This window comes from Sarcophilus harrisii, chromosome 2 (assembly GCF_902635505.1).
Source record: "Sarcophilus harrisii chromosome 2, mSarHar1.11, whole genome shotgun sequence".
NCBI lineage: Eukaryota > Metazoa > Chordata > Mammalia > Dasyuromorphia > Dasyuridae > Sarcophilus > Sarcophilus harrisii.
Genome location: NC_045427.1, coordinates 35,266,759 through 35,288,396, shown reverse-complemented (window position 1 = coordinate 35,288,396; position 21,638 = coordinate 35,266,759). Strand labels below are relative to the sequence as shown.

At 38.7% G+C, this 21,638-nt stretch overlaps 1 protein-coding gene across 3 annotated transcripts; it reads left to right on the top strand.

The window, feature by feature from the left end:
• The first annotated feature begins 1,168 nt into the window (after positions 1-1,168).
• Positions 1,169-13,013, top strand: LOC100923652 (interleukin-1 receptor antagonist protein). Of its 3 annotated transcripts, none has more exons than XM_031949890.1 (5): positions 1,169-1,291; positions 7,811-7,862; positions 9,934-10,022; positions 10,517-10,629; positions 12,243-13,013. In XM_031949890.1, exons 2-5 carry the CDS (start codon positions 7,837-7,839, stop codon positions 12,450-12,452), a joined length of 438 nt encoding a protein of 145 aa, XP_031805750.1. In that variant the 5' UTR covers positions 1,169-1,291; positions 7,811-7,836; the 3' UTR covers positions 12,453-13,013. The 3 variants fall into 3 exon arrangements, with proteins under 3 accessions (XP_031805750.1, XP_031805749.1, XP_003758665.1); XM_031949889.1 differs by lacking the exon at positions 1,169-1,291 and adding an exon at positions 7,586-7,659; XM_003758617.4 differs by lacking the exon at positions 1,169-1,291 and having other exon boundaries at positions 7,695-7,862.
• The last annotated feature ends 8,625 nt before the right edge of the window (positions 13,014-21,638 follow it).

Below are 21,638 nucleotides of genomic sequence, written 5' to 3'. Positions count from 1 at the left end.
CTACATTTCCTCATTTCTAAAAATGGGTATAGTGTTATCATACCATATCATGATAACAATACCTGCTTCCCAGAGTTATTGCAAGGATCCACTGAGATAATATTTTTAAAGCATATAAGTCTTTATATAAATTTCAGTCATTATTTTGGATGAGGAACTCAGGATCCTAGTTCTAGCATTGAAAGGGACTTTAGGCTTTATCTAGCTCAACACTCTCATTTTGGGGCCCCAAAACTTGCTGGAAGTTATAAAGTAGCAAGTATCAGAAGTGGAATTTAAACCCAGTTCTTTGGACTAGAGTCCTGTACTAGAAAGCTAAATTATCTTTTAGATGCAAATTTATGACCCTATACTTTTGAATTGAATGTGATTATTTGGTCCAATCCCTTCATTTTACCGGTCAGTCAATCGATTCATGAGCATTTATTTTGTTCCTGCTATGTACGAAGAACTATGTAAAGTTCTGGGGGAGACACACAGTCAAAAATGAAAAAAGATCCCTACCCTCAGGGAGCTTATATTCTACTGAATGAGGAAACTGAAACTCAGAGAGGCAAATTCACTTGCCCAAGGTCAAGAACTTGAAATGAGCAATGTCAAGATTTGAGTCCTAGTCCAATCTATAACCAGCTCATTTTCCTCAATGTCCTTCAATCTCTTCACCGGAAGAAACATACTGACATATCCATATCTATGAACATATCAGTGGTAGATTAGTTTCCTTAATTACCTGGAGCATGATCTTAAAAAGTTAGGACAGAAGAAGACCAAAGTCTCAGAAAGAAAGAAGAGAAGCTAAGGCCTAAGGAAAGTTGCTCTTGGATAGAGCAATGGACAGAGGACCGTCCTTGAGGAATCATGAGCTTGTCTGGAAGAGGACTAGGAGAATCAGTGGGAGGGAAGCCAAAGACCCCCAGTAGTTCAGTTTTACTGAGCCTTAACATTCTTGGGCTAATTCCTCATCAGAGAACTGCTTTTCTTCAGATAAGAACCAGTTGGGTTTCTATTTGGTCTGAGTCACCCAGAAAAGCCTGTCTTCTGAAGGATGGGTGGAGTGTAGCTCAGGCTCACAAGCCAACCACTGTGTTCTCTGGAAGGATAGAAAATGATATGATATTGCCCCTCCTCTTGTCCTCAGGTAAAAAAAAAGGTTCAGGTTAACAAAGAAGGGCCCAATTACTGGCACAAGGAGAGCTGCCTCACACATCCTACTCTCCACCAGGCTTGACTTCCCATCTGACGAGTAATCATAGCAACTCATTAAAGAAGTACTAGCACCTAGTGATCTTAGGTAAGTTCCATCCCCTCCTATTCCTTAGTTGTTGTTTTGTTCCTGGTCTGGAGATTGGGAAGGAGATGCCTTGCCAGTAGGTATTTGGAGCTGCTTAAGAGAGAGACTATAAGAAAAGATCAAATAGAAATTTGAGGATCAAGGAGGATTGATGGGCTCTTTTTCACTGGAGATCTTCAGGAAGAAGCTAGATGCCTTCTTCTTGGAGGTGCTGAGGGAGGAGTGGATTAGATGACTATGGAGGTAGCCTGAGTTTCTGTGAATCACAAATATTAGGGCCAGAAAGCATCCCAGAGCTTTTTCATGGAACCTCTTCTTTGTACAAAGAATTTGAGACCCAGAGAAGTATGGATTTAAATGAGGGCTCTGTCCATGGTCCCACCAACTGTAAGGAGCTGTTTCAAGGATTCAACCCCAGAACCCCTGGCTCCGAATCAAATAATCTCTGTCCTTCTCTACACTGACATCCCTTCTCTCTAATGTGCTCAGAAGCCCGAGCCTTGCTAGTTTACTAGCAGAAATCATGAAAAATATGACAGAGCCAGAATCATGATAGTTATCTTTCCATCAACAGGGCTTTTTAAATGATTGTACTTTGACTCAGATTTCAGGTGTGTTAACTATGTAGATAAGGGGTCTTAAAGTATGTCAAAACATGTAAGGAAAGAGAATGAGGGTTTCCCCCCAGAAGCCAAATAGTGTTTGCTATTAACAATACCCAAAAAAAAAAAAAACAAATGTGTGATTGTACTATAAAACTATGTTCTTTTTTGTTGACAATTCTTTTGAAAGGTCCAGCAGGGAAAGGGGGAAAGTTGTCTAAAGAAAGTAGATTTGAAAATTAAAAAAGAAAAACCCCAATAGGGATTCAGATTTGGAAGAGAGAGAAAAAAAACCTACTAGAAAGAGATTAAGATGTGTTTTATGTAAAAATAAATAAAGACTAGTTTATTATTTATTTATTATTTATTTATTTATTTTATTTATTTATTTATTTATTTAGTTTATTATTTATTTAAATACCAAACTCAGAAAGAGAAAGGAACTGAAATTGTGATTTCCAGGGTATCTTTTTCTCGATTGGAAGAAATCCTTGTGATGTTGAAGGATGGGGTGGAGACTAGAGATAACCTCTGGCATGTTCCTAAAATTCTAACCATTGTATTATGATACTCACTATTTTATAGTCAAAGTTCTGCAACTTGGCCTGGAACAACTTTGGGGTTGGCATTCCCATCACTGGCCTCATTTCTTTCATCAAGAAAATGAGACGGGGCAACTAGTTGGTGCAGTGATTAGAGCACCAGCCCTGAAATCAGGAGGACCTGAGTTCAAATCTGGTCTCAGACACTTAATACTTCCTAGCTGCGTAACCCTGGGCAAGTCACTGAACCCCAATTGATTCAGGAAGGAAAGGAAGGAAAGGAGAATATGAGAAGATTGAACTAAATTATAAGATCATAGATAGGGGTCTTAGAACTTGTTCACTCCACTCCTTTTATTTTATAGCTCTTAGTACCATGCTTGACATACAGTAGGTGCTTAACATGTTTTTTGATTGCTTAATTACAAACAAGGAAACTGAGGCTAAAGAAAGTAACTTGGGCTAAGGTCAAATGAGAATCAAAATGGTAGCACTAGGATTCAAACCTAAGTTCTCTGACTCAAATTCCTCCTGAAGGAAGGTGATTCCAGGACCAACAGACTAAAGCAAATAGATTATAGATTTTCATAATGGAAGTGAAGTCACAGGAATACGGAATGGTCAACCAAACAGATCCAAGATTCAGAGCCTAGAAAATAGGATTTTGGACTAAAAGTGAAATGATACCTTGAAAGCAGTATTTAATGTTCATGAGAGACTTGCTTTCCCCACCAGGCTGGATAAACTTTGTTCAAGGATTCAACCCCAGAATCCCTGGCCCCAAATCAAATAATCTCTGTCCTTCTCAACACTAACATCCCTTCTCTCTAATGTGCTCAGAAGCCAGAGCCTTGCTGTTTTACTAGCAGAAATCATGAAAAATATGACAGAGCCATAATCATGATACTTATCTTTATAATAGAAGGTTTGGGATAAGGACTTTTTGATTGCTTGCTTGATTACAGACAAGGAAACTGAGGCTAAAGAAAGTAACTTTCTTTAGTAACTTTAGAAAGGACTTTCTCTATCCCTCTGAAGACAAAAAGTGTGTTGTCCTGAAAGTTTTCTGAGGTATGGGATCCAGACAGGGTTCTTTCCCAAAATCTTGTGGAAGATGCAGGCCCCTTACATGCTTTTTTTGTTTTGTTTTTCAGTCATTTCAGTCACATCTGACTCTCCATTATCCCGTGATCTTCTTGGCAAAGAACCACTGAAGTGGTTTGCCATTTCCTTCTCCAGCTCATTTTACAGATAAGGAAACTGAGGCAAATAGAGTTAAGTGACTTGACATGGATCACACCAGCTAAGAAGTATCTTAGACCAGTTTTTGGTAGACCATGCCAAAACAATACATTTTCTTTCTTCAGCACATGTGATATTGAGTCCAATACAGTGGCTTCCAGATTTTTCAGCCACTTAGTTCACCAACTATGTCTATACCTGACCATCTGCTATCTCTAAAAACCCAACCCACCTTCTGAAGATAAAGATTCCTTATCACCAAGCACATGACAAATCACTACCTCATAAGGTACCCTCCAAGAAGAACAATGTTGGCATCCTGAGAATAAGTGAGAGGGCGTCCTCTTGACAATCTTTCTTGTAAGGGAACAACATTCATCTGAGTAGCCTCATCCTGGTTTGCTTGTTGAAGATAACCTGTCAACAAGATATAATAGAGAGAATGACTAGTCTAGAAGACCTGGATTTGAATTCTACCTCTAATACTACTAGGCAAATCTCAATTTCCTTGCCTTAAACCTATATCATTCATAATTGTATGCACACAGTGAATTGTGTGCTTTGAAATTCTCTATATAGAGAATTTCTACACAGAAGTGCTTTGAAAACTTTAAAGCAGCATTTCAAACAATCCATGTTGTAGTGAATAGAGCACTGTACTTGTCAGGAAGACAAATCCTACTTCAGACCCTTACAAGCTATGTGACCACTGCAGCCCTTTCTGCTTCAGTTTCCTCCTCTATAAAATGAATGACTTCAGTACAATATCAGTCCCTTCCAGCATTAAATCTATGATTTTAAATGTCTAGCAATGCTAGGGTTATAAAGATAAAACCAAATTGTTATGATACACGGGAGCCATCTGCCAGTGGCTGCTGGAGGTCTAACTCAGACCTGTAGAATGGATCTCTTCATATGAGAGGATGATGATGATACAAGGAGACTGAGAGGCAGTTGTTGTTCCCTGACCTCTCTCCTTAGAGGCAGTTGTGTAGTCTGTCCTATCTCCTCTTCCCTCTACCTCCAATTTATTTCATTCCCAGTCCACAAACAACATCTGTGTCACAAAGACTGCCCTGCAACTTCTTCAGGTGTTGTGATCCACAGTTGTGGGGCTCTTGGAGAATTGACCTGCCCCTTCACCTAGCCATGGTGAACAAATAATCCTTGTTCTCTAGGAACTTAATGGGAGAAGTATTGTGTATATGTGCTATACATATATACATTTTGTATATATTACATATGCCTTTTATAGGTAAAGATAAAGAGATAGATTGATGAATGGATGGATAGATGGATAGATAGATAGATAGATATTCAGGCAGGCAGACATAATATATACAAGGCAGCTGAGGGGATCAGAAAAAGCCTTCTATAAAGGTTACATAAGCTGAGGCTTGAAGGATGCCAGGGATCCCAAGAGAACGAAGGGCGGAGCAGTGTGCATTCCAGGTATGGTAGACTGATAATGCAAAGCTATAAAGATCAAAGATATTCTTAGGGGAGGAACTAGAAGATTCATTTGGCTGGACCATAGAATACACATTGGGGGTGGAGTAGATGTATAAGGCAGGAAACATAAGACCAAACCGGATTGTGAAAGGCTTTAAATACCAAATTAGGGAGGAGGGGAGGGATTTGATCCTGGAGTCAATAGGGAGCCTATGAATTTTTTGAGTGACAAAGTGCCATAGTCATAACTATGCTTTAGGGAACTCACTTTGGCAGTTATGTGGGAGATGAGATGAAACGGGAATAGATTTAAGGCAAGGAGATCAATTAATAAGACACTGAAATGATCTAGGCCATGGGTGGTGTGACAGTAAACTAGAATGAGAAATGTGGGCTATTGGGACAGTTAGTCTCACTGAGGCAGCCCGGGGGAGTGGAGAACATTGAGTTGTGAACCTCAGAGACCTAGATTCTAGCTCTTTCTCGGGTACCATCTAGCTCTGTGTCCTTATCCAATTCACCTAGCTGTTCCACTTAAAATAATGATGAAATAAGGCGTTAGAATCAATTATTTCAAGTTCCAAACCCCAATTTCTCTCTTTTCTCCCTTAAAGGCAGCCATTTATGATGACACTGGCACATTATTTTCCCTATTGAGGACTTGGTATTCCTGTCTAAAGAAGATCTCTTCCTTAGCTTCTTAGAACATTCAAATCAGAGAATTTTAAGGTTACATGAAATCTCAGAAACCATCTAGTCCAGTCCTCTACTTGACTTCAGGTCCATTCTACAGTGCTTTCAAGTGGTCATTTATCTTATGCTTGGAGATATCCATTGAGGAGAATCCATTGTCACAACAGGCAGCCCATTTCACTTTAGGATCATTCTTACAATAATCGTTTTTCCCACATCAAGCCTACATCTGTGTCCCTAAAGCTCTCCATCACGTTTCCCTCCAAGATTTTTCTCCTCCAGGTTGAAATGACTCAGTAACCTCAAAAGCAATCGTGAGGAATAGGGCATGGAATTCTAGACGTGAGTCAGGAATGTCTGAACTCAGCTAGTTTTGTGTGTCCCTTTCAGTGAGTTACTGAACCTGAAACTGAGTTTCTTCATCTGTAAACTAAGGATAATAGCACCTGTATTAACTACCTTGCAGACTTGTTATGGAATTCAAATCAGATAAGCTAATATGTATACATAATATTATGTAATGCATAATAATATGTATTAAATGCTTTTCAAAACTTAAAAATGCTAACTAAATGCAGTTAATTACTTTTAACTATTCCCTGTTTATATTACTATTTTTTACTATCATTATTATTTAGACTTACTGTTAGCAAAATGGGCAATTCAAATCCTGCCTCAAACACTTATTAACTATATCACCCTGAAGAAATCGTTTAATCTCTGGAGCCTCAGTTTCCTCATCAATACAATGGGGACAACAACCACACCTATTTCCCAGGTTATTGAGTCAAAGGAAATCACATATGTAAAGTGCTTCACAAATTGGAAGCACTATATGAGTTGTAATGATCATTAATTTAGTGGTGATATTATTACTTTTAATAGTAACATTATTATCTCTAATAATATTATTATTATTTTGTTTGCTCTCCTCATCCGGAGGATTCATAGCATAAAGCATGACATCCAAATCATCACTCAATTACTATGTATCTTTAGGCAAATGATCTCGCTTTGGGGACCCATTTCTTTCCCTATAAAATGAAAAGATTTGAACAAGATGGCACCTGAGATCCCTTCTAGTTTTACAATTTTTCCCAGAATTAGTGAGATTTTAGGATTTTATAGTTCGATCCCATTACAGATACTGTCTAGCAGAGGCACTATTATCCTGATTTTATGGATAAAGAAAGATAAACCGATAGAACTAGAGAAGGGAAGATGCTATTTATAACCGGAAAAGGAAGGGAATTCAGCAGCCACCTTCTCTAATTCATACCCCAAAGGAATTCCCACTGTACAGCCCCGACAAGCGGTGGTCATCGGGCCTATGGTTGTGGCTAATTTCGGAGCCCTGAGCCAGAAAGGCAAAACTTCCTCAGCCCCCGGACCTTTCCCCACAAGTCTGTCACTTTTTCAAAGGATGCAAATTGCCACCAGTCAACCTCATGAGTCAAGGGTTTCCCCAATCTTTGATCTGGAGCCAGAAGAAAAACTTCCATTTTTCTCCTAGAAATGGTCCTTTTCAGATGTTCCAAGCTCAGTTGCGGGATCTCCCCCGGGCAGCTAGAAAGGGGGAATGGAGTTCGGTTAGAGCCGATCGGGTCCAACTGAGTCCCAAAGGATCGCAAAGATGCTCGGGAAGGTGTTCGCTGTGCTGTTCTTCCAAGGGAATCCGTGAAGAGGAAACGGCTTCTTTTGGGGAAATTGCATTGTAGGGGGTTGTTACAACACCGATTGCGAAATCGGAGGCCAAAAAGTGACAACAATAGTTTTTTGGAAATTCTAATGCGTTTCCGGTTTCCAGTCCCCGACAGCGAGCGCCCTGATGAATTGGGTGGGTGGCGCTTTTCTTTATAAGGACTCGTATTGGGGTGCCAATGGGAGGTAGCTCGGTGGAGCCCGCGCCGGCCGAGGGATCAGGATGAATCTGGGCGTGTGTCTCGGGGCTTCCCTGATCGCTTTCCTCCTTTTCTCTTTCCATTCAGAAACGGCGTCCCTCCCCTTTAAGGAGATGGGCAGCAGGAAGCAGACGTACAGGTGAGTCGCTCCCCTGGGAGAGAGGGGCTGCGGGGATCCACGGGGAGGGAAGCAGCTTTCCCAGCGGAGGGGGAGCCTTGGCCGGCAGGAGCGCGGGGGGTACCTGCGGAGGAAGGAAAGCTCCATCTACCGTTCGCAAGAAAAAGGGGAAGCAGCTGCTCTTGGGGAAGTAGCCTGGAGGACCCGGCGGCAGCAGCCTTGCTGCTCCTTGGCTGCGTGACCCGGGGCCACGTCAAAACTGACGTCTCCGTAACGCGGGGAAAGTTTGCAAAATCCTCCGCCTGCCTTCTCTCACTTGAACTTCTCAACGTTTGGTGAATGAGTCCGGCTAGTTTTCTGTGTGTGCGTGTGTGTGTATTATATATATGTATATGTGTGTATATGTATATATGTGCATATATATGTATATATATTTTGTATATATATGTGTGTGTATATGTGTATATATTTCTATATGTGTGTGTATTATATACATGTATATGTATATATGTGCATATATATGTATATATATTTTGTATATATATATCTGTGTGTATATATGTATATATTTCTATATGTGTGTGTATTATATACATGTATATATGTGCATATATATGTATATATATTTTGTATATATACATGTGTGTATATATTTGTATATATACGTGTGTGTATTTGCTGAGGTAATTGGGGTTAAGTGACTTGTCCAAGAGCTAGGAGCTTGGCGGGATTTGTAGAGTTCTGGAGCTGCAGTTAGCAAAAGTGTGGACACAAATCTCTCTTGTCTTACTTACCTACCTGTGACTTAACCCCTCTGAAACCTCTTCCATAAAATAGAAACAATATTACTTGCTGGAGGGGCGGCTAGGATAGAGCGGATACACAGTGGATAGAGCACCAGTCCTGAAGGAAGGAGGACCTGAGTTCAAATGTGACCTCAGACATGTAACACGTTCTAGCTGTGTGACCCTAAGCAAGTATTACATTCTTTTTTTTTCCCTGAGGCAATTGGGGTTAAGTGACTTGCCTAGAGTCACAGAGACAGAGACAGACAGACAGAGAGACAATGCTCCCTCTAGCAAGTAATATTATTTCTATTTTATGGAAGAGGTTTCAGAGGGGTTGTCACAGAGTGGTTTAAGTAAGACAAGAGAGATTTGTGTCCACACTTTTGCTGACTGCAGCTCCAGCACTCTACAAACCCTGCCAAGCTCCTAACTCTTGGGAAATTCTCTTAACTGCTGTCAGTCTCAGTTTCCAGATCTAGAAAATGGGGATAATAACCCTTTTACTGGCTACTTCCCAGGGCTGCAACAAGGAAAGTGCTCTGTAGACCTTACAGGGCTATAGGAAGGGGAGCTGATAGGATTTTCCAAAACACCCAGCACTGAAAGATCAAATTCAATCAGTGTTTCAAAATTGCGCTGGACAGTTTCTTTTTCACCAGGACGGTGCTGCCTGGAGAGATCAGAATTCAGAAGCAAATTGTGCTCATGGGAGTTTTAATATCAGAAGTTCCCCGCAAATTTGTCGGTCTGGACGGGGAGGGCAGAGTTATATCAGTCATAGCCTGCAGTTACAGAGTAGCATATATACTGACCATCCCGTCCTGCCCCACACTTCTTTCCCTAGCCTATCTGCCGCTATCCCCAGCTCTATTTTTCTGCTGTGTATTTTGTAAGGAGAACTTGGCGAATGTTTTAGGAAAACCTCATCGTCCTGCTCCTTTTCAAAGCAACGGTGTTCTGCTTTTGGCAGAGATACTGGAGTGCTTGCCCATTTCCTTTCCCAGTTCATTTGTATAAATGAGGAAACTGAGGCGAACGGGGTTAAGAGACTTGCCCAGGGGCTCGAAACCAGATCCCGACTCCGGGCACGGCGCTAGGCACTATGGCGCCACCCAGTGGCCATTTTAGAGTTGTAATGAGCTTTTGATGCCTTTTCTACTTGAGCTAAAATACAGGTATAAGTGCACCTGTCTCAGGGTCAGGGTGCGATTAAATCGATCAGATGTAAACTGTGTTTCTCATGGCTCCAAGCCTGACTCGTACTGGGAGGGCTGGCCCTCTAAACCACGTGTCTGCTCTTTCAGAATCTGGGATGTCTACCAGAAGATTTTCTACATGAGGAACAAGGAACTGGTGGCAGGCTACCTGCAGGGTCAAAACACTAACCTGGAAGGTCAGTTGTGGGAGGAGAAGGGCGCGTGTGCAAATCTGTGAGTGTGTGTATGTGTGTGCATTTGTATGTGCGGGCACATTGAGCCTGGGGGTCTGGGGCATTGGGTTTCATCTTTTTAAGCTTTAATTTTAAAGCCGCATTTCTTTCCTTTTCTTTTTTGGAGTTCAAATTGGTGCTCAGACACTTAACACTGACTGTGTGGGCAAGTCACTTGCCTCACCAAAAAAATCTCTCTCTCTCTCTCTCTCTCTCTCTGTCTCTCTCTCTCTCTCTCCTCTCTGTCTCTTTCTGTGTTTCTTTGTCTTCTCCTTATAACATGGAAAGTCAAGAACTCCCGGTTCTCTCTTACTCTACAAACCTTTCTTTCTCCTTATATTACTTACTTAGCAAGGTTGCTGAGGCTAGAGACCCATTCCTGGCTCGGGTCTGTCTGCCCAGCTCTCCTTCCCTGACATCCCAGGTTCTCATTGTTTCCTCTGCTGTTCTCTTCCCAGAGAAAATTGACATGATTTCCATTGAGCCTCATTCCGTACTCTTGGGGATCCGAGATGGAACCCTGTGTCTGGCCTGTGTCAAAACTGGAAATACAGCCCATCTCCGGCTGGAGGTAAGAATCTCTGCCTACGCCATCATTCTATTAAGGCCATCTCTTCTCTTCTACTACGGTGCCTTCTCACAACCTTGTCTATTAAGTGTTAGCCTCCAACATTTCCCCATTTCCATCAGGACTTTCTTACTTCATGTCTTATTCCCTCATTTTACTGCTCTCAGCCAGGAAGGACTAAACTAACCTTTCCATATATTAAAAGATATTAATGATATCCTTTCCTTTATTTAGGTCTTGATTTTCTCATCTATAAAACTATGACTTTGGATTATCTGATCTCTAGCTTCCCTTCCAGGTTTTAGACCAGTGGTTCTCAAAGTATGGTCTAGAGAACCCTGGGGATCTCTGAAATCCCTTTAGAGGGTCTACAAATTCAAAAATAGTTTTTATTTCCAATATGGTAAATGTCTATAAATATAACCCAGATAAACAAAACGCTTTGGAGAGATCCTCAATCATTTTTAATAGGATAAAGATACTGAAAACAAAAGTTTGAGAACCACTGTTTTAGACACTAACAATCTATGATTTCATGTGCTAAGATATTGCCTTTCTTTTTTACATTCCCAATCTGGAATAATAAACATTTAACAAAGACTTGTTGACTGAATAACAGCAGCAACCACCTAGCTTGGGTGGATAATAAGACAGTAGAAGGTGATAGATACATAGATAGATAGACCGATGGATGGATGGATGAACGGATGGCTGGACAGAAAGGCAGACAGACTTACAGATACATGATAGAGGAATTAATAGATGATAGGTAAATGAAGATAAATGGATAGATGAGTAAATAGATAAGCAGATAATAGGTGGATACATGTGTGGATAGAGCATTTATTAAGCACTTTCTATGTTCCAAGCACTGTGCCATATGTATACCTTTGAGCTCATGGCTTGTAAAACAGAGTAAAATCATAAGTTAATATTATTGAGAAAGGGTGAAATTTAAAACTGTGTTAAGGCCTTGGTCAACACTAGTATATAATTAATCTGAAGGTTTCTTATTATTATTGTGCTGCCTTTCAAATAACTTTGATTATTAGAATGCACCATTTAAAAAATAAGTAAATAAATACTTTTAAAACCTAAAATAAAAAACACCCAGCACCTCAGTCTTCCTAAGCTGAACAGAATGTGATTTTCTTTCTTTTTTCTTTCTTTCTTTCTTTCTTTTTGATTTAAATATAAGTCAAAGAATCACCTCACATGGCTAAAAACCTTAGCCAACTGGGGATTGTTCCTAGAATCATAGAACTACACATTTTCAGAGATGCAAAGGATCTTGGAAATGAATTAATCTTACTCCCTCCTTTTTATAAAGGACAAAATACACACAAAGAAGGGAAGGTTTATCCCCAAGGTCACATGGCTCCTCATAGATCTCTTTGTAGAGTTGGTCCGATGGTCCATCTTCTCTCTAAAATTCATTCTTCCAGGACAGCCGCTACTTCCTCCTGGTTCCCTCCTGCTTCTCTAATGGTGCTTTCTCTATCTCTTTCACCATTCCATCTCCTTTTCCCTTTTCTCTACTCTTCCCTAACAAGTTCATTATTAAACTTTATTTATTTTTATTCCATTTTTATTAAGTCTTGTTTTTCTGCCTCTAGGAGGTGGACATCACAGACCTGGACAAAGATAGAAATAGGTCCAAACGTTTCACTTTTATCAAGACTGAAAATGGTTCCACCAGCAGCTTTGAGTCTGCTGCCTGTCCAGGCTGGTTCCTCTGCACCCAGATGGAGGCTGATCGGCCGGTAGGCCTTTCCAACACTCAAGAGGAGAATGTCATCACCAGATTCTACTTCCAGAGGGAATAGCTCCAAGAGGATTGCCTAACTCCACTCCTACCCTATACTGTTTCCATTCCTTGCTATCCTTCCCCAGCAAGGAAGACTTTCCCTACCACTGTGCCTAGAAAGCCCCATCTTTTTTCCATTGCTGGCCCTCTCAAGGTCGCAATGTCACAGTGGGTACTGTCATCTCTGAGCCAGCAGGTTGAGGAATGAGCACTAGACTGGAGATCAGGAGGCTTGGGGTCCTGCCTGGCCATTTTTTGCTTATGTGACTTTCAACAGGTGACTTCACTCTACTAAATCTTAGTTGCACCATCTATAAAATGACAGGGTTAAAGAAGTCTCTGGAAGCTCCAAAGTTTTTATGGTTCTAAGCTAAGCTAGCAGTATGTTACCTGATTTTCCTTTCTCTGATCTCAGGGTCCCCAAAAGTCCCTCGGGGAAAGCAAGCCCATCCCACCAACAAAAAGGGCTCCGGGGAAACTGTAGGAGATGCTAGAGGTTCAAATGTGTGAAGTGGGCGTTATTGTTTTTCTATATCTTGTGACCAACTACATCATGTTTCAATAAAACCTTGAAAAATAATTGCATTGGCTGCTCATATATGACTCTCTTCCTAGTCCTAGAGCAGTAAAGGCAAGAAGAAGGCACTGAGGTGGGCAGAACCTGATTCTCAAAACTCTTAGTGCCTTTCATATATTTCTGTCTTGCTCCAACCCTCAGTTTTTCCTAGACAAAAATCAGACTTAAAATTCTCCAGGGGAATTAAGTCAACTAACGCTTTCAGAGTCCCAGAGACAATGGAAAAACCATAGTCAATATTGCAGAACTAACATCATACTGAATGACTTCCACCCAACACATTCTACCTTGAGATAAAAGGGGAGACGAGAGAGGCTCTAAAGGTCAAGGGTTGGGTCAGTGTCTGCTTTTCGTTGGGCTTGAGGAGATATATTCGGATAAAGGCACTGTAGCCATGTTGAAGTCCTTGTCACAGGGTGGGCTCCAAGTCGTAAAGAAAGTACTTTATCAGTCCCATGGATTTCCACTCCCACTCCCACCACACCCCTAACTTTTATTTCTTTTTCTACTAATATGGATATTTTGTTTTTATTTTAGTCCATTGTACTTATTATAAAATAATATTTATTATAAAACAACTGTGTTTTTTGGTCAAGAGATTGATGAAAGGGGCAGCTAGGTGGTGCACTGGATAGAGCACTTGCCCTGAAGTCAGGAGAACCTGAGTTCAAATCTGGCCTCAGACACTTAACACTTCCTAGCTGTGTGACCCTGGGCAAGTCACTTAACACCAATTGCCTCAGGGGAAAAAAAGGAAAAAGATTGATGAAGATAGGGCTTTTCCACATGGTCCCCCCCCCAAAAAAAAATTAATTTAGACATTTTGGGCATAAAATTCAGGTCTCTCCAAAAGAAAAGTGAAGTAACTCTTTTAGCTAGGTTAACTTGAGAAAATTTCAACTCAGGCTTTTGAATGAATTTCAGAGCCTCTGAGAGGAGATGAAGTAATAAAACAAATGTCCACCAGAGGGCAGGCCTTCCTTGAGGAACAATTTCATAAACTCTGGATTGGTATTTACAATTCAGAAAAAATCAAAAGTTTTTAATCCTACAAGTCATGAGCTTTTTGGAGTCTGAGTCCACATGAGCCTATGGACTTCTTCTCAGAATAACTTTAAATGCATAAAATCAAATATAAACCATAACAAAAGAATCTAATGACAGTGAACAGTCAACTTAAAAACAAATTCATTGAGCAATCCTTTTTAGGGTTTTCTTGGCAAAGATACTGTGGTGATTTTCCATTTCCTTCTCCAGCTCATTTTACAGATGAGGAAACTGAGGCAAATAGGGTTGAGTGACTTGGCCAGGGTCACACCAGCTAATAAGTTTTGTTATCAGGAAGATGAGTTTTCTTGATTCCAAGCCCATGCTCTGTGCACTAGGGTACCACCTAGCTGCCAAGTATACACCCATATGTTTTATGTATATATGTATGTATATAATTATGTGTATATGTCTATATGCATATGTATGTGTGTATACATGAGTATGGGAGGGAGTGTGGGTGAGTGTGTATAATGACAATAGAAAATAGAATATAAGAAGTGAATAAAGGAGATACAAATACAACCTGAGAAAGGAAAAGTTATTTCTAATCAGAAAGGATGGAACCAGGGAAGGCTCCATGGAGAAGGTAGCATTTGAACTGGATCTTGAACGATTTATAGGATTTCAACAGATAGAATTAGTTCAGGGGAAGAAATGATAAAGGGGATTCTAGGTGGTATTAGACCATCAAAATATGATTCACAGAGTGAGGTATAAGTGATAAATTCCAAACCACTAATAAACACAAAAAAAATCCCAGAAATTCAAGTCAGATCAATGTGAACTTGGACCATGAGCTGGACTAAAAGCTTCATTTTGAAGGAGGATCTTGAATTGGATCTAGAAACTCTCTCTGTTGTGAACATTTGCAATATGGATTTACCTTGAATAACAATGATCTTAGTGTTGTCCATAGGATTCTATAATATCTAAGAATAGAAAAGGTAATGTGGTTCTCTGTGTCATTAAAAGTCATGGAGGGATAGCAAATAAAAGTGGATTGAAAAAATATGGTGAGTCAGGACACCCAGTGTATTTCCAGAAAAGATGTTTAATGGAGGTCCAAGAAGATACTCAAACCGGTGTGGAGGATCCCAGAATCACACATGGGTTGAAATGTAGCTCTGAGGCTGTCTTGTCCATCCTATCATTTAACAAGTAAAATCTGTTACTTGATTTAATCAGTCATATTAGTTAAAAAGGAAAGTTCTTGACTCTTCTGCATATATACAAAATCCATACAACACACATTTATATGTGTGTTTATGTGTAAAAACCTGTATATGCACATACATGTACACATATGTAAATTGGACAATGAGCTCCTTAACAGCTGACATAGTTGAGTGTATATATATGTGTGTGTGCGTGTGTGTTATACCATCAGCATTTATTCTGTGTAAAGGAAAGCTGACAAACAGAGAGAAATCTATACAGAAAGCCACAATTATTGCCAGATCTAGGCAAATCTAACAGAAAAAAAGAAATTAACATACTGAATAGATTATTAGAAAATTAGATAGATGCTATGGTAATTATTGCATGAGAATTATAGAGAACAAATTTATTTTTGAGCTTTAATTTGGTATTTTTATAAAAAAATGACTATAAGAAATGTATGCCTTTATACAAATGTATGTTTGTATAATCTTGTATAATTTGTATGTTGCATATTGTAAATTTGTATAATTTGTAAATATCTCTTTATAGACTATAATGCAATAAAAATTTCAATCAGGAAGAGAAATTTGAAGAAAGATTTCAGATTTAAATGATTATTAAATGATATAAATCTCAAAAACCTTCATTATGCCCTTCCTCCTTTCCTCTGATTAGAGAGCTCCTTCCAAATCTTCTATATAAGAAAGTTCCTCTGGGAAGTCATCACATCATTCCCCATGTGACTGCTCCCTTTTAGACTTAATTGTATCTTGGTCCCTAGATACTTGGGACCCTCTCCCTCAATCCCACCCCTACTTTTTAGCTTCTTTTTATGTGTTGTTTTCTCCCATCAGATTATGAGTTCTTTGGAAATAGGGCTTACCATTTGTTCTTTTTGTATATTTAGCATTTTACACAGTGCCAGATACATTGTAGGTGCTTAATAAATATTTATTGACTGTTTGAGTAAAGAATAAATAGGCTAAAGAACAAATCATAAAAAACATAAAGAAAACAAAAAAATCATAAAAACAAAAAAACTTAAAAGATGCAGCCAAAGCAACTCATAGTGAAATTTTATATCTGTAAACATTAATGTCAGCAAAAGTCCAAATGAAGAGTCCAGTAAATTGAATGTCAAACTGAAAAAATTAGAAATTCCCATAATAAAATAACAAATCCAAGAAGAACTGAACAAAATTAAAAACAGTACAACTATTGTTAAAAATGTTTTTAAGCTATTTATTTTTAACATTCTTTTCTTTTTTTAAAATTTTGAGTTTCAATTCTCTTTTTCCCTCACACCCCTGTTCACCCATTGAGAAGGCAAGAAATATGACATCAATTATACATGTGAAATCACACAAGATGCATTTTCATGTTCACCATTTTTTTAAAAAGCAAGAAAAATAAAGCAAGTGAGAAAATTATACTTTAATATGTACTCAGAGTTAATCATATCTTTCTGAAGATGGATAGCATTTTTTCATCTTGAGTCTTTTGGAATTGTCTTGCATTATTGTATTGATAAGAGCAGTCAATCGAGTCTTTCACAGTTGACCATCATAATGAAATTTTTTGTTACTGTACACAGTTCTTCTCACTTCACATTGCACCAGTTTATATAAGTCTTGCCACAAAACAGAGAACTGTGGATATTATAAAGACATTATATTATATTATAAAGAAAACTAAGCTATTTTCATAAGACCAATAAAAGTGCCAAACCACTAGCTAATTTAAAAAAAAGATAGAAAAACCAAATTATCAAAAAAAGAAGAAAAGGGAGAAAAAATAAAGTGAATTATTGATGATTGTTATGTCATTAAAACTAAAAATGTTAGTAAAATGGATATTTGCAAAAATATAAAAGCAACTAGCAAAGACAGAAAAAAAATAACATAAGTAACTTGATCTCAAAAACAGACATTAAAAAAGTCATAAAAGAATTCCTACAGAAAAAAAAAATCACTGGTTCCACTTGAACTCAAAAGTTTTATTCTTTTAGTTCTTTCTTATTAATTCTATCCATAGAATTCTATTAGTCATTTAGTGATTAACTTTCATATTATATAAGTTGTTTGCAAAAATAGAAATAGAAGACATCTTCTCAAAATCTATTTATAAGACAAATATGGTCATTATTAAAGAACCAAAAAGATAAGTCAGAGAAAGAAAACCACAAACTAATATCACTAGCAAATGTTGATATGAAATACTGGGAAAAAATAGCAAAAATGCTATAGTGATATACTAAAGACTATTATCACTAGTATGAATTTATGTTATAATTAAGAGATAGTTCAATATTAAGAAAATTATAAACATAATAGATCTGTTAATAGAATTATATGAATAGATACCTAAAAAACTTTCAAAAAAATATCACTGATTTATGTTAAAAGTTCTAAAAAGCAAAAGAATAAGTAGGCCTTTATCAGATATCATAAGGAATATCTATTTTAAATTCCCAAAATGGTATTATTTGGAAAGAATACTAGAAGACTTTCCAGTGAGATAAGGTGCAAAATAAGATCATTAGTGTTATCAAATAATGACATGTGATATAACATTAAAATACTACCTATAACAATAAGGGGCAGCTAGATAGCGCAGTGGATAGAGCACCAGCCCTGAAGTCAGGAGGACCTGAGTTCAAATTTGACCTCAGACACTTAACACTTCCTAGCTGTGTGATCCTTGGCAAGTCACTTAATCTCAATTGCCTCAGCAAAAAATTTATTTAATTAAAATAAGAAAATCTGTATGGTCATAGAGAAGACAAAATTATCTCCCCTCATGGTTGATATAAAGAATATATTTAGAAAATTTTTAGAAATTAAAACAATTTCATTACAGTTGTATATTATAAACAAATACAATATGTATGTATTTGAAATCATGTTCATTCTATATATATATACACATGTATATATGTATGTGTACATGTATATATATATATATATATATATATATAGCAAAAAACAAGTATTCTAGAGAGAAAATAAAATCTTATTCAAAACAACTGCAAAATGTAGTCTTAGGAGTGTGAGAAACTATTATTTTTCTTTTGTGTTTGATAACTATTCTATTAGGACCAAGACTTTTTCCCTTTTCTGCTTCCTTATCCAGAAACCAACCACTGTGCCAAATCTACCTTAATTTACCTAGGTCAAGATCTAGTAAAAGAAATTCTAAGTTTAGTGTAATAAGTGTGTTCCTGTTCATTGTGTTTGCTCAGGCAGGTCTGGGAAAATGTGGATCCTCCCTTTTGTCAGACAGATGATGTGGAAATCGCTAAGTCTCTTTGACCAAGATTTGAGTGTATTGGGGTACACTTATGGTTATGATTCAGGAGATGGACGATGAGCCAACAAAAGAAAGTGAGAAGGAATGATCAGACAATTAAAAAGAGAACACTTTTATGAAAGTTAAGAGAGGAAGAGGAGATGAGAGATAGCATCCAGAGTATACAGAGGACAAGTTCATGACGGTTAAGGGAGGACTATCAGATTTGGCATTTAGCACTGACTCTGGAGAAGGCAGTTTTTCAGTGACATCAGTAGATCAGTCACAGAATCCTAGATACAGGATCAGGAGACCATCTAGGCCAACCCCCTCATTTTATGGATGAGGAAAAAGAAGCTGGGGGAGAGCCATTGCCTTCTTCAAAGTCACACAGCAGAGGCTAAACCACCCAGTGCTTCCTTCATTGTATGGTCCTGAGTCAAAAGTTTGACTATATAGAGATTTGGGAAGTGATCCCTTGGTGAGAAGCTGGTAGCAATAAGGTCGGCTGAGTTCTTTTTTAGTGTTTCATTTGTGAAAGTAAGAAAAGTAGAAGAGAGGTTGACAGGTTGACAGGAACAAATGATGGGCTTTGGTTTTTATTTTTCTTAGGTTGGGAAAATCTAAGCTTGTTTGTGGGCAATAGGGAAGCATCTTTAGGAAAGGAGTAACTGAAATGCAAGAAAACAGGATTCTGGGAAAGGGAGGAGGACAAGGGATCAAAGGTACAAGTGGAGAGGATGGTCTGGGCAAGGAGAGAGAGTAGAGCAAAGAAATCTTGTGGAGTGATAGAAGCGGAGTTAAGGCATGAAAAAGGGGGCTCCTAAGGGATCTTCTCTATTTCTCAGTAAAAGAGAAACCAAGGTCTTCTGCTGAGCAGGAAAGAGAGAGGAAGCTTGGGAGAGTTACAAAGGGGAGCACGGCATTAGTCCTTACAATCAGGAAGACTGGATCCTCTGCCCCCAGTGGCTTGTTGTGACTCTGGCCAAGTGATTTAGCCTATCAGAGCTCTCCATCCTATTGAAATCATGGGTCTGGTAAAAAACCAACAACAAAAAAATCAGTCACAGAAGAATAAAAGGTTGCCACTTGTTAGTCCAAATCTAAGTGAAGTTAGACAATGTAAATTCAACATCGCCTCAGTTGGCCAGGTAATGTGGCTTTCTCCAGTGGCATTCTGGGCCACACAAATAATTATAAATGTATAATTGGCCAGATTAGAAACTCCTTGGGGTCTGGGACTGTTAAACTTTTGTCTTTGTAGTTCCAGAGTCTAGCACAGTGTCTGGCACATAATAAATATTTAATAAATGTTTATTGATCAATCAATTGATTGATAAGGATGATACTGGAGTTGAGGTGAGTGGTGATGGCAAGATGTCAGTACAGATAGAATAAGAAATTAAGGGAATGAATAATAGAGGTGAATGTACACTTGACCTGGTCACCTACACTCACAAGCAGTAGATGGGTAGCCCCTACGTCCTGTACCCATCTTGTCATTGTCTGTATAGAAGACTCGTACCAATAATCCTGAGAGCCTGCATTCCTTAAAATTACCCCAACCAAGCTATTCATAGCACTGGAGCAGGGTAGCCCATCCTCCCTTTAACCCCACCAGCCCCCTGACATTTTCATGGCTCCAGTTTCAGATGTCTGACGTCTCTAGTGACTATGTGACTGAATCTGCACGTCATCTACAACCTCTACTGTGAATCTTTCCAGTGGTCAATTCTCATGGCTCTACACTAGCTAAAAGAGTAAAACCAAACCAGACCAGCTTAGCCGTGAAACTCTGAAGGGAAAAAAGCCAGAACCATGGTGATGAATGGAGAGAATAAAAACAGCAAATGTTACCCAGGACTTTAAACACTTTGTTTCACACTGGGAGATTAATACTCTAGACATTGCTGTTTCCATTTTACAGATGAAAACAATAAGGTTTGCAGAGATAAATGACTTGCTGATGATAAGATAGCTAATAAAAGTCAGCTAGGACTCAACCACATGTCTTCTTGATCCCAAGACAAAGAGAGATTCCTAACTTTTTGTGATCTCCATATTCCTTGGCCTTTATTTAACCTTCCCATCCTCCTTCTTTGACATGAAAGGAAATAGATTCTAGCATTTACAATGTATGTAAGGAATAAAATGAAGGGATTAAGTGATTTTTCATAAAGAAACCTTTATCTGACATGTAATTTTTTTTAACTTACTCTTCTACTATGCTACTACTATCAAGTGGTATGATGGGTAGAACACTGGAAGTGGAATTGGGAAGACATCTTTCTGAATTCAAACCTGGCCTCAGATACTTTCTAGTTGTGTAACCCTGCGCAAATCACTTCATCCTCCTTGCTTTAATTTCCCCATCTATAAAGTGAGCTGGAGAAGGAAAAGGCAAACCACTCAGTATCTTTGCCAAGAAAACTCAAATGGGGTCACAGAGAGTCAGGCACAATTGAAATGGCTGAACAACTACTTATGTAATATTTTAATAGGATAAATTATTCATCATACCCTCTTGACAGCTCCTTGCACCCCTTTCACTGTACCAAGTGGCCTCTTGAGTAGAGGAACTGGAAGTTGTAGTAGGATTTAAAAATAGTTTTCAGAGGAATGGGTCAGAGAAGAACACTAAAGGCCAGAAGGTTGTGATGGGAGAGGGAGATTTCAGAATCAGAATCCAGGATAAAGAGCTGGCACAGTCCTGGATAATAGCGCTTAAGGTAGGACCATCTCTGGGGATAGCTTAAATGGAAGGAAGCTATGAGATGTTGAAGCTGAAGAGGTTGATGAATGGGGTCAAGGGAGTGAACATTTGAGTGAGCATTGATACACATATGGAAGTCCCTGGTTGATATGGGAGAGATTGGGATAGAGAAGAAAATTAGAAGATATGGAATTCCTGGAGAAAGGATGGAAAGTGACCTGAAGACACAGAAATGATTTGCAATAAGGACCAGGAAAAAGTAATATAGATGGATGAAGGGAATCCATCTACTCATCCATTTCTTCCAAAAGAAGAGAAATTACTGTGTGATCTTAGCTAAGAGATGGTCTAAAGCAGTGGTCCTCAAAGTGTAGCCCAAAGAATTGTTGGGGTCTCTGAAACCCTTTCAGAGGGTC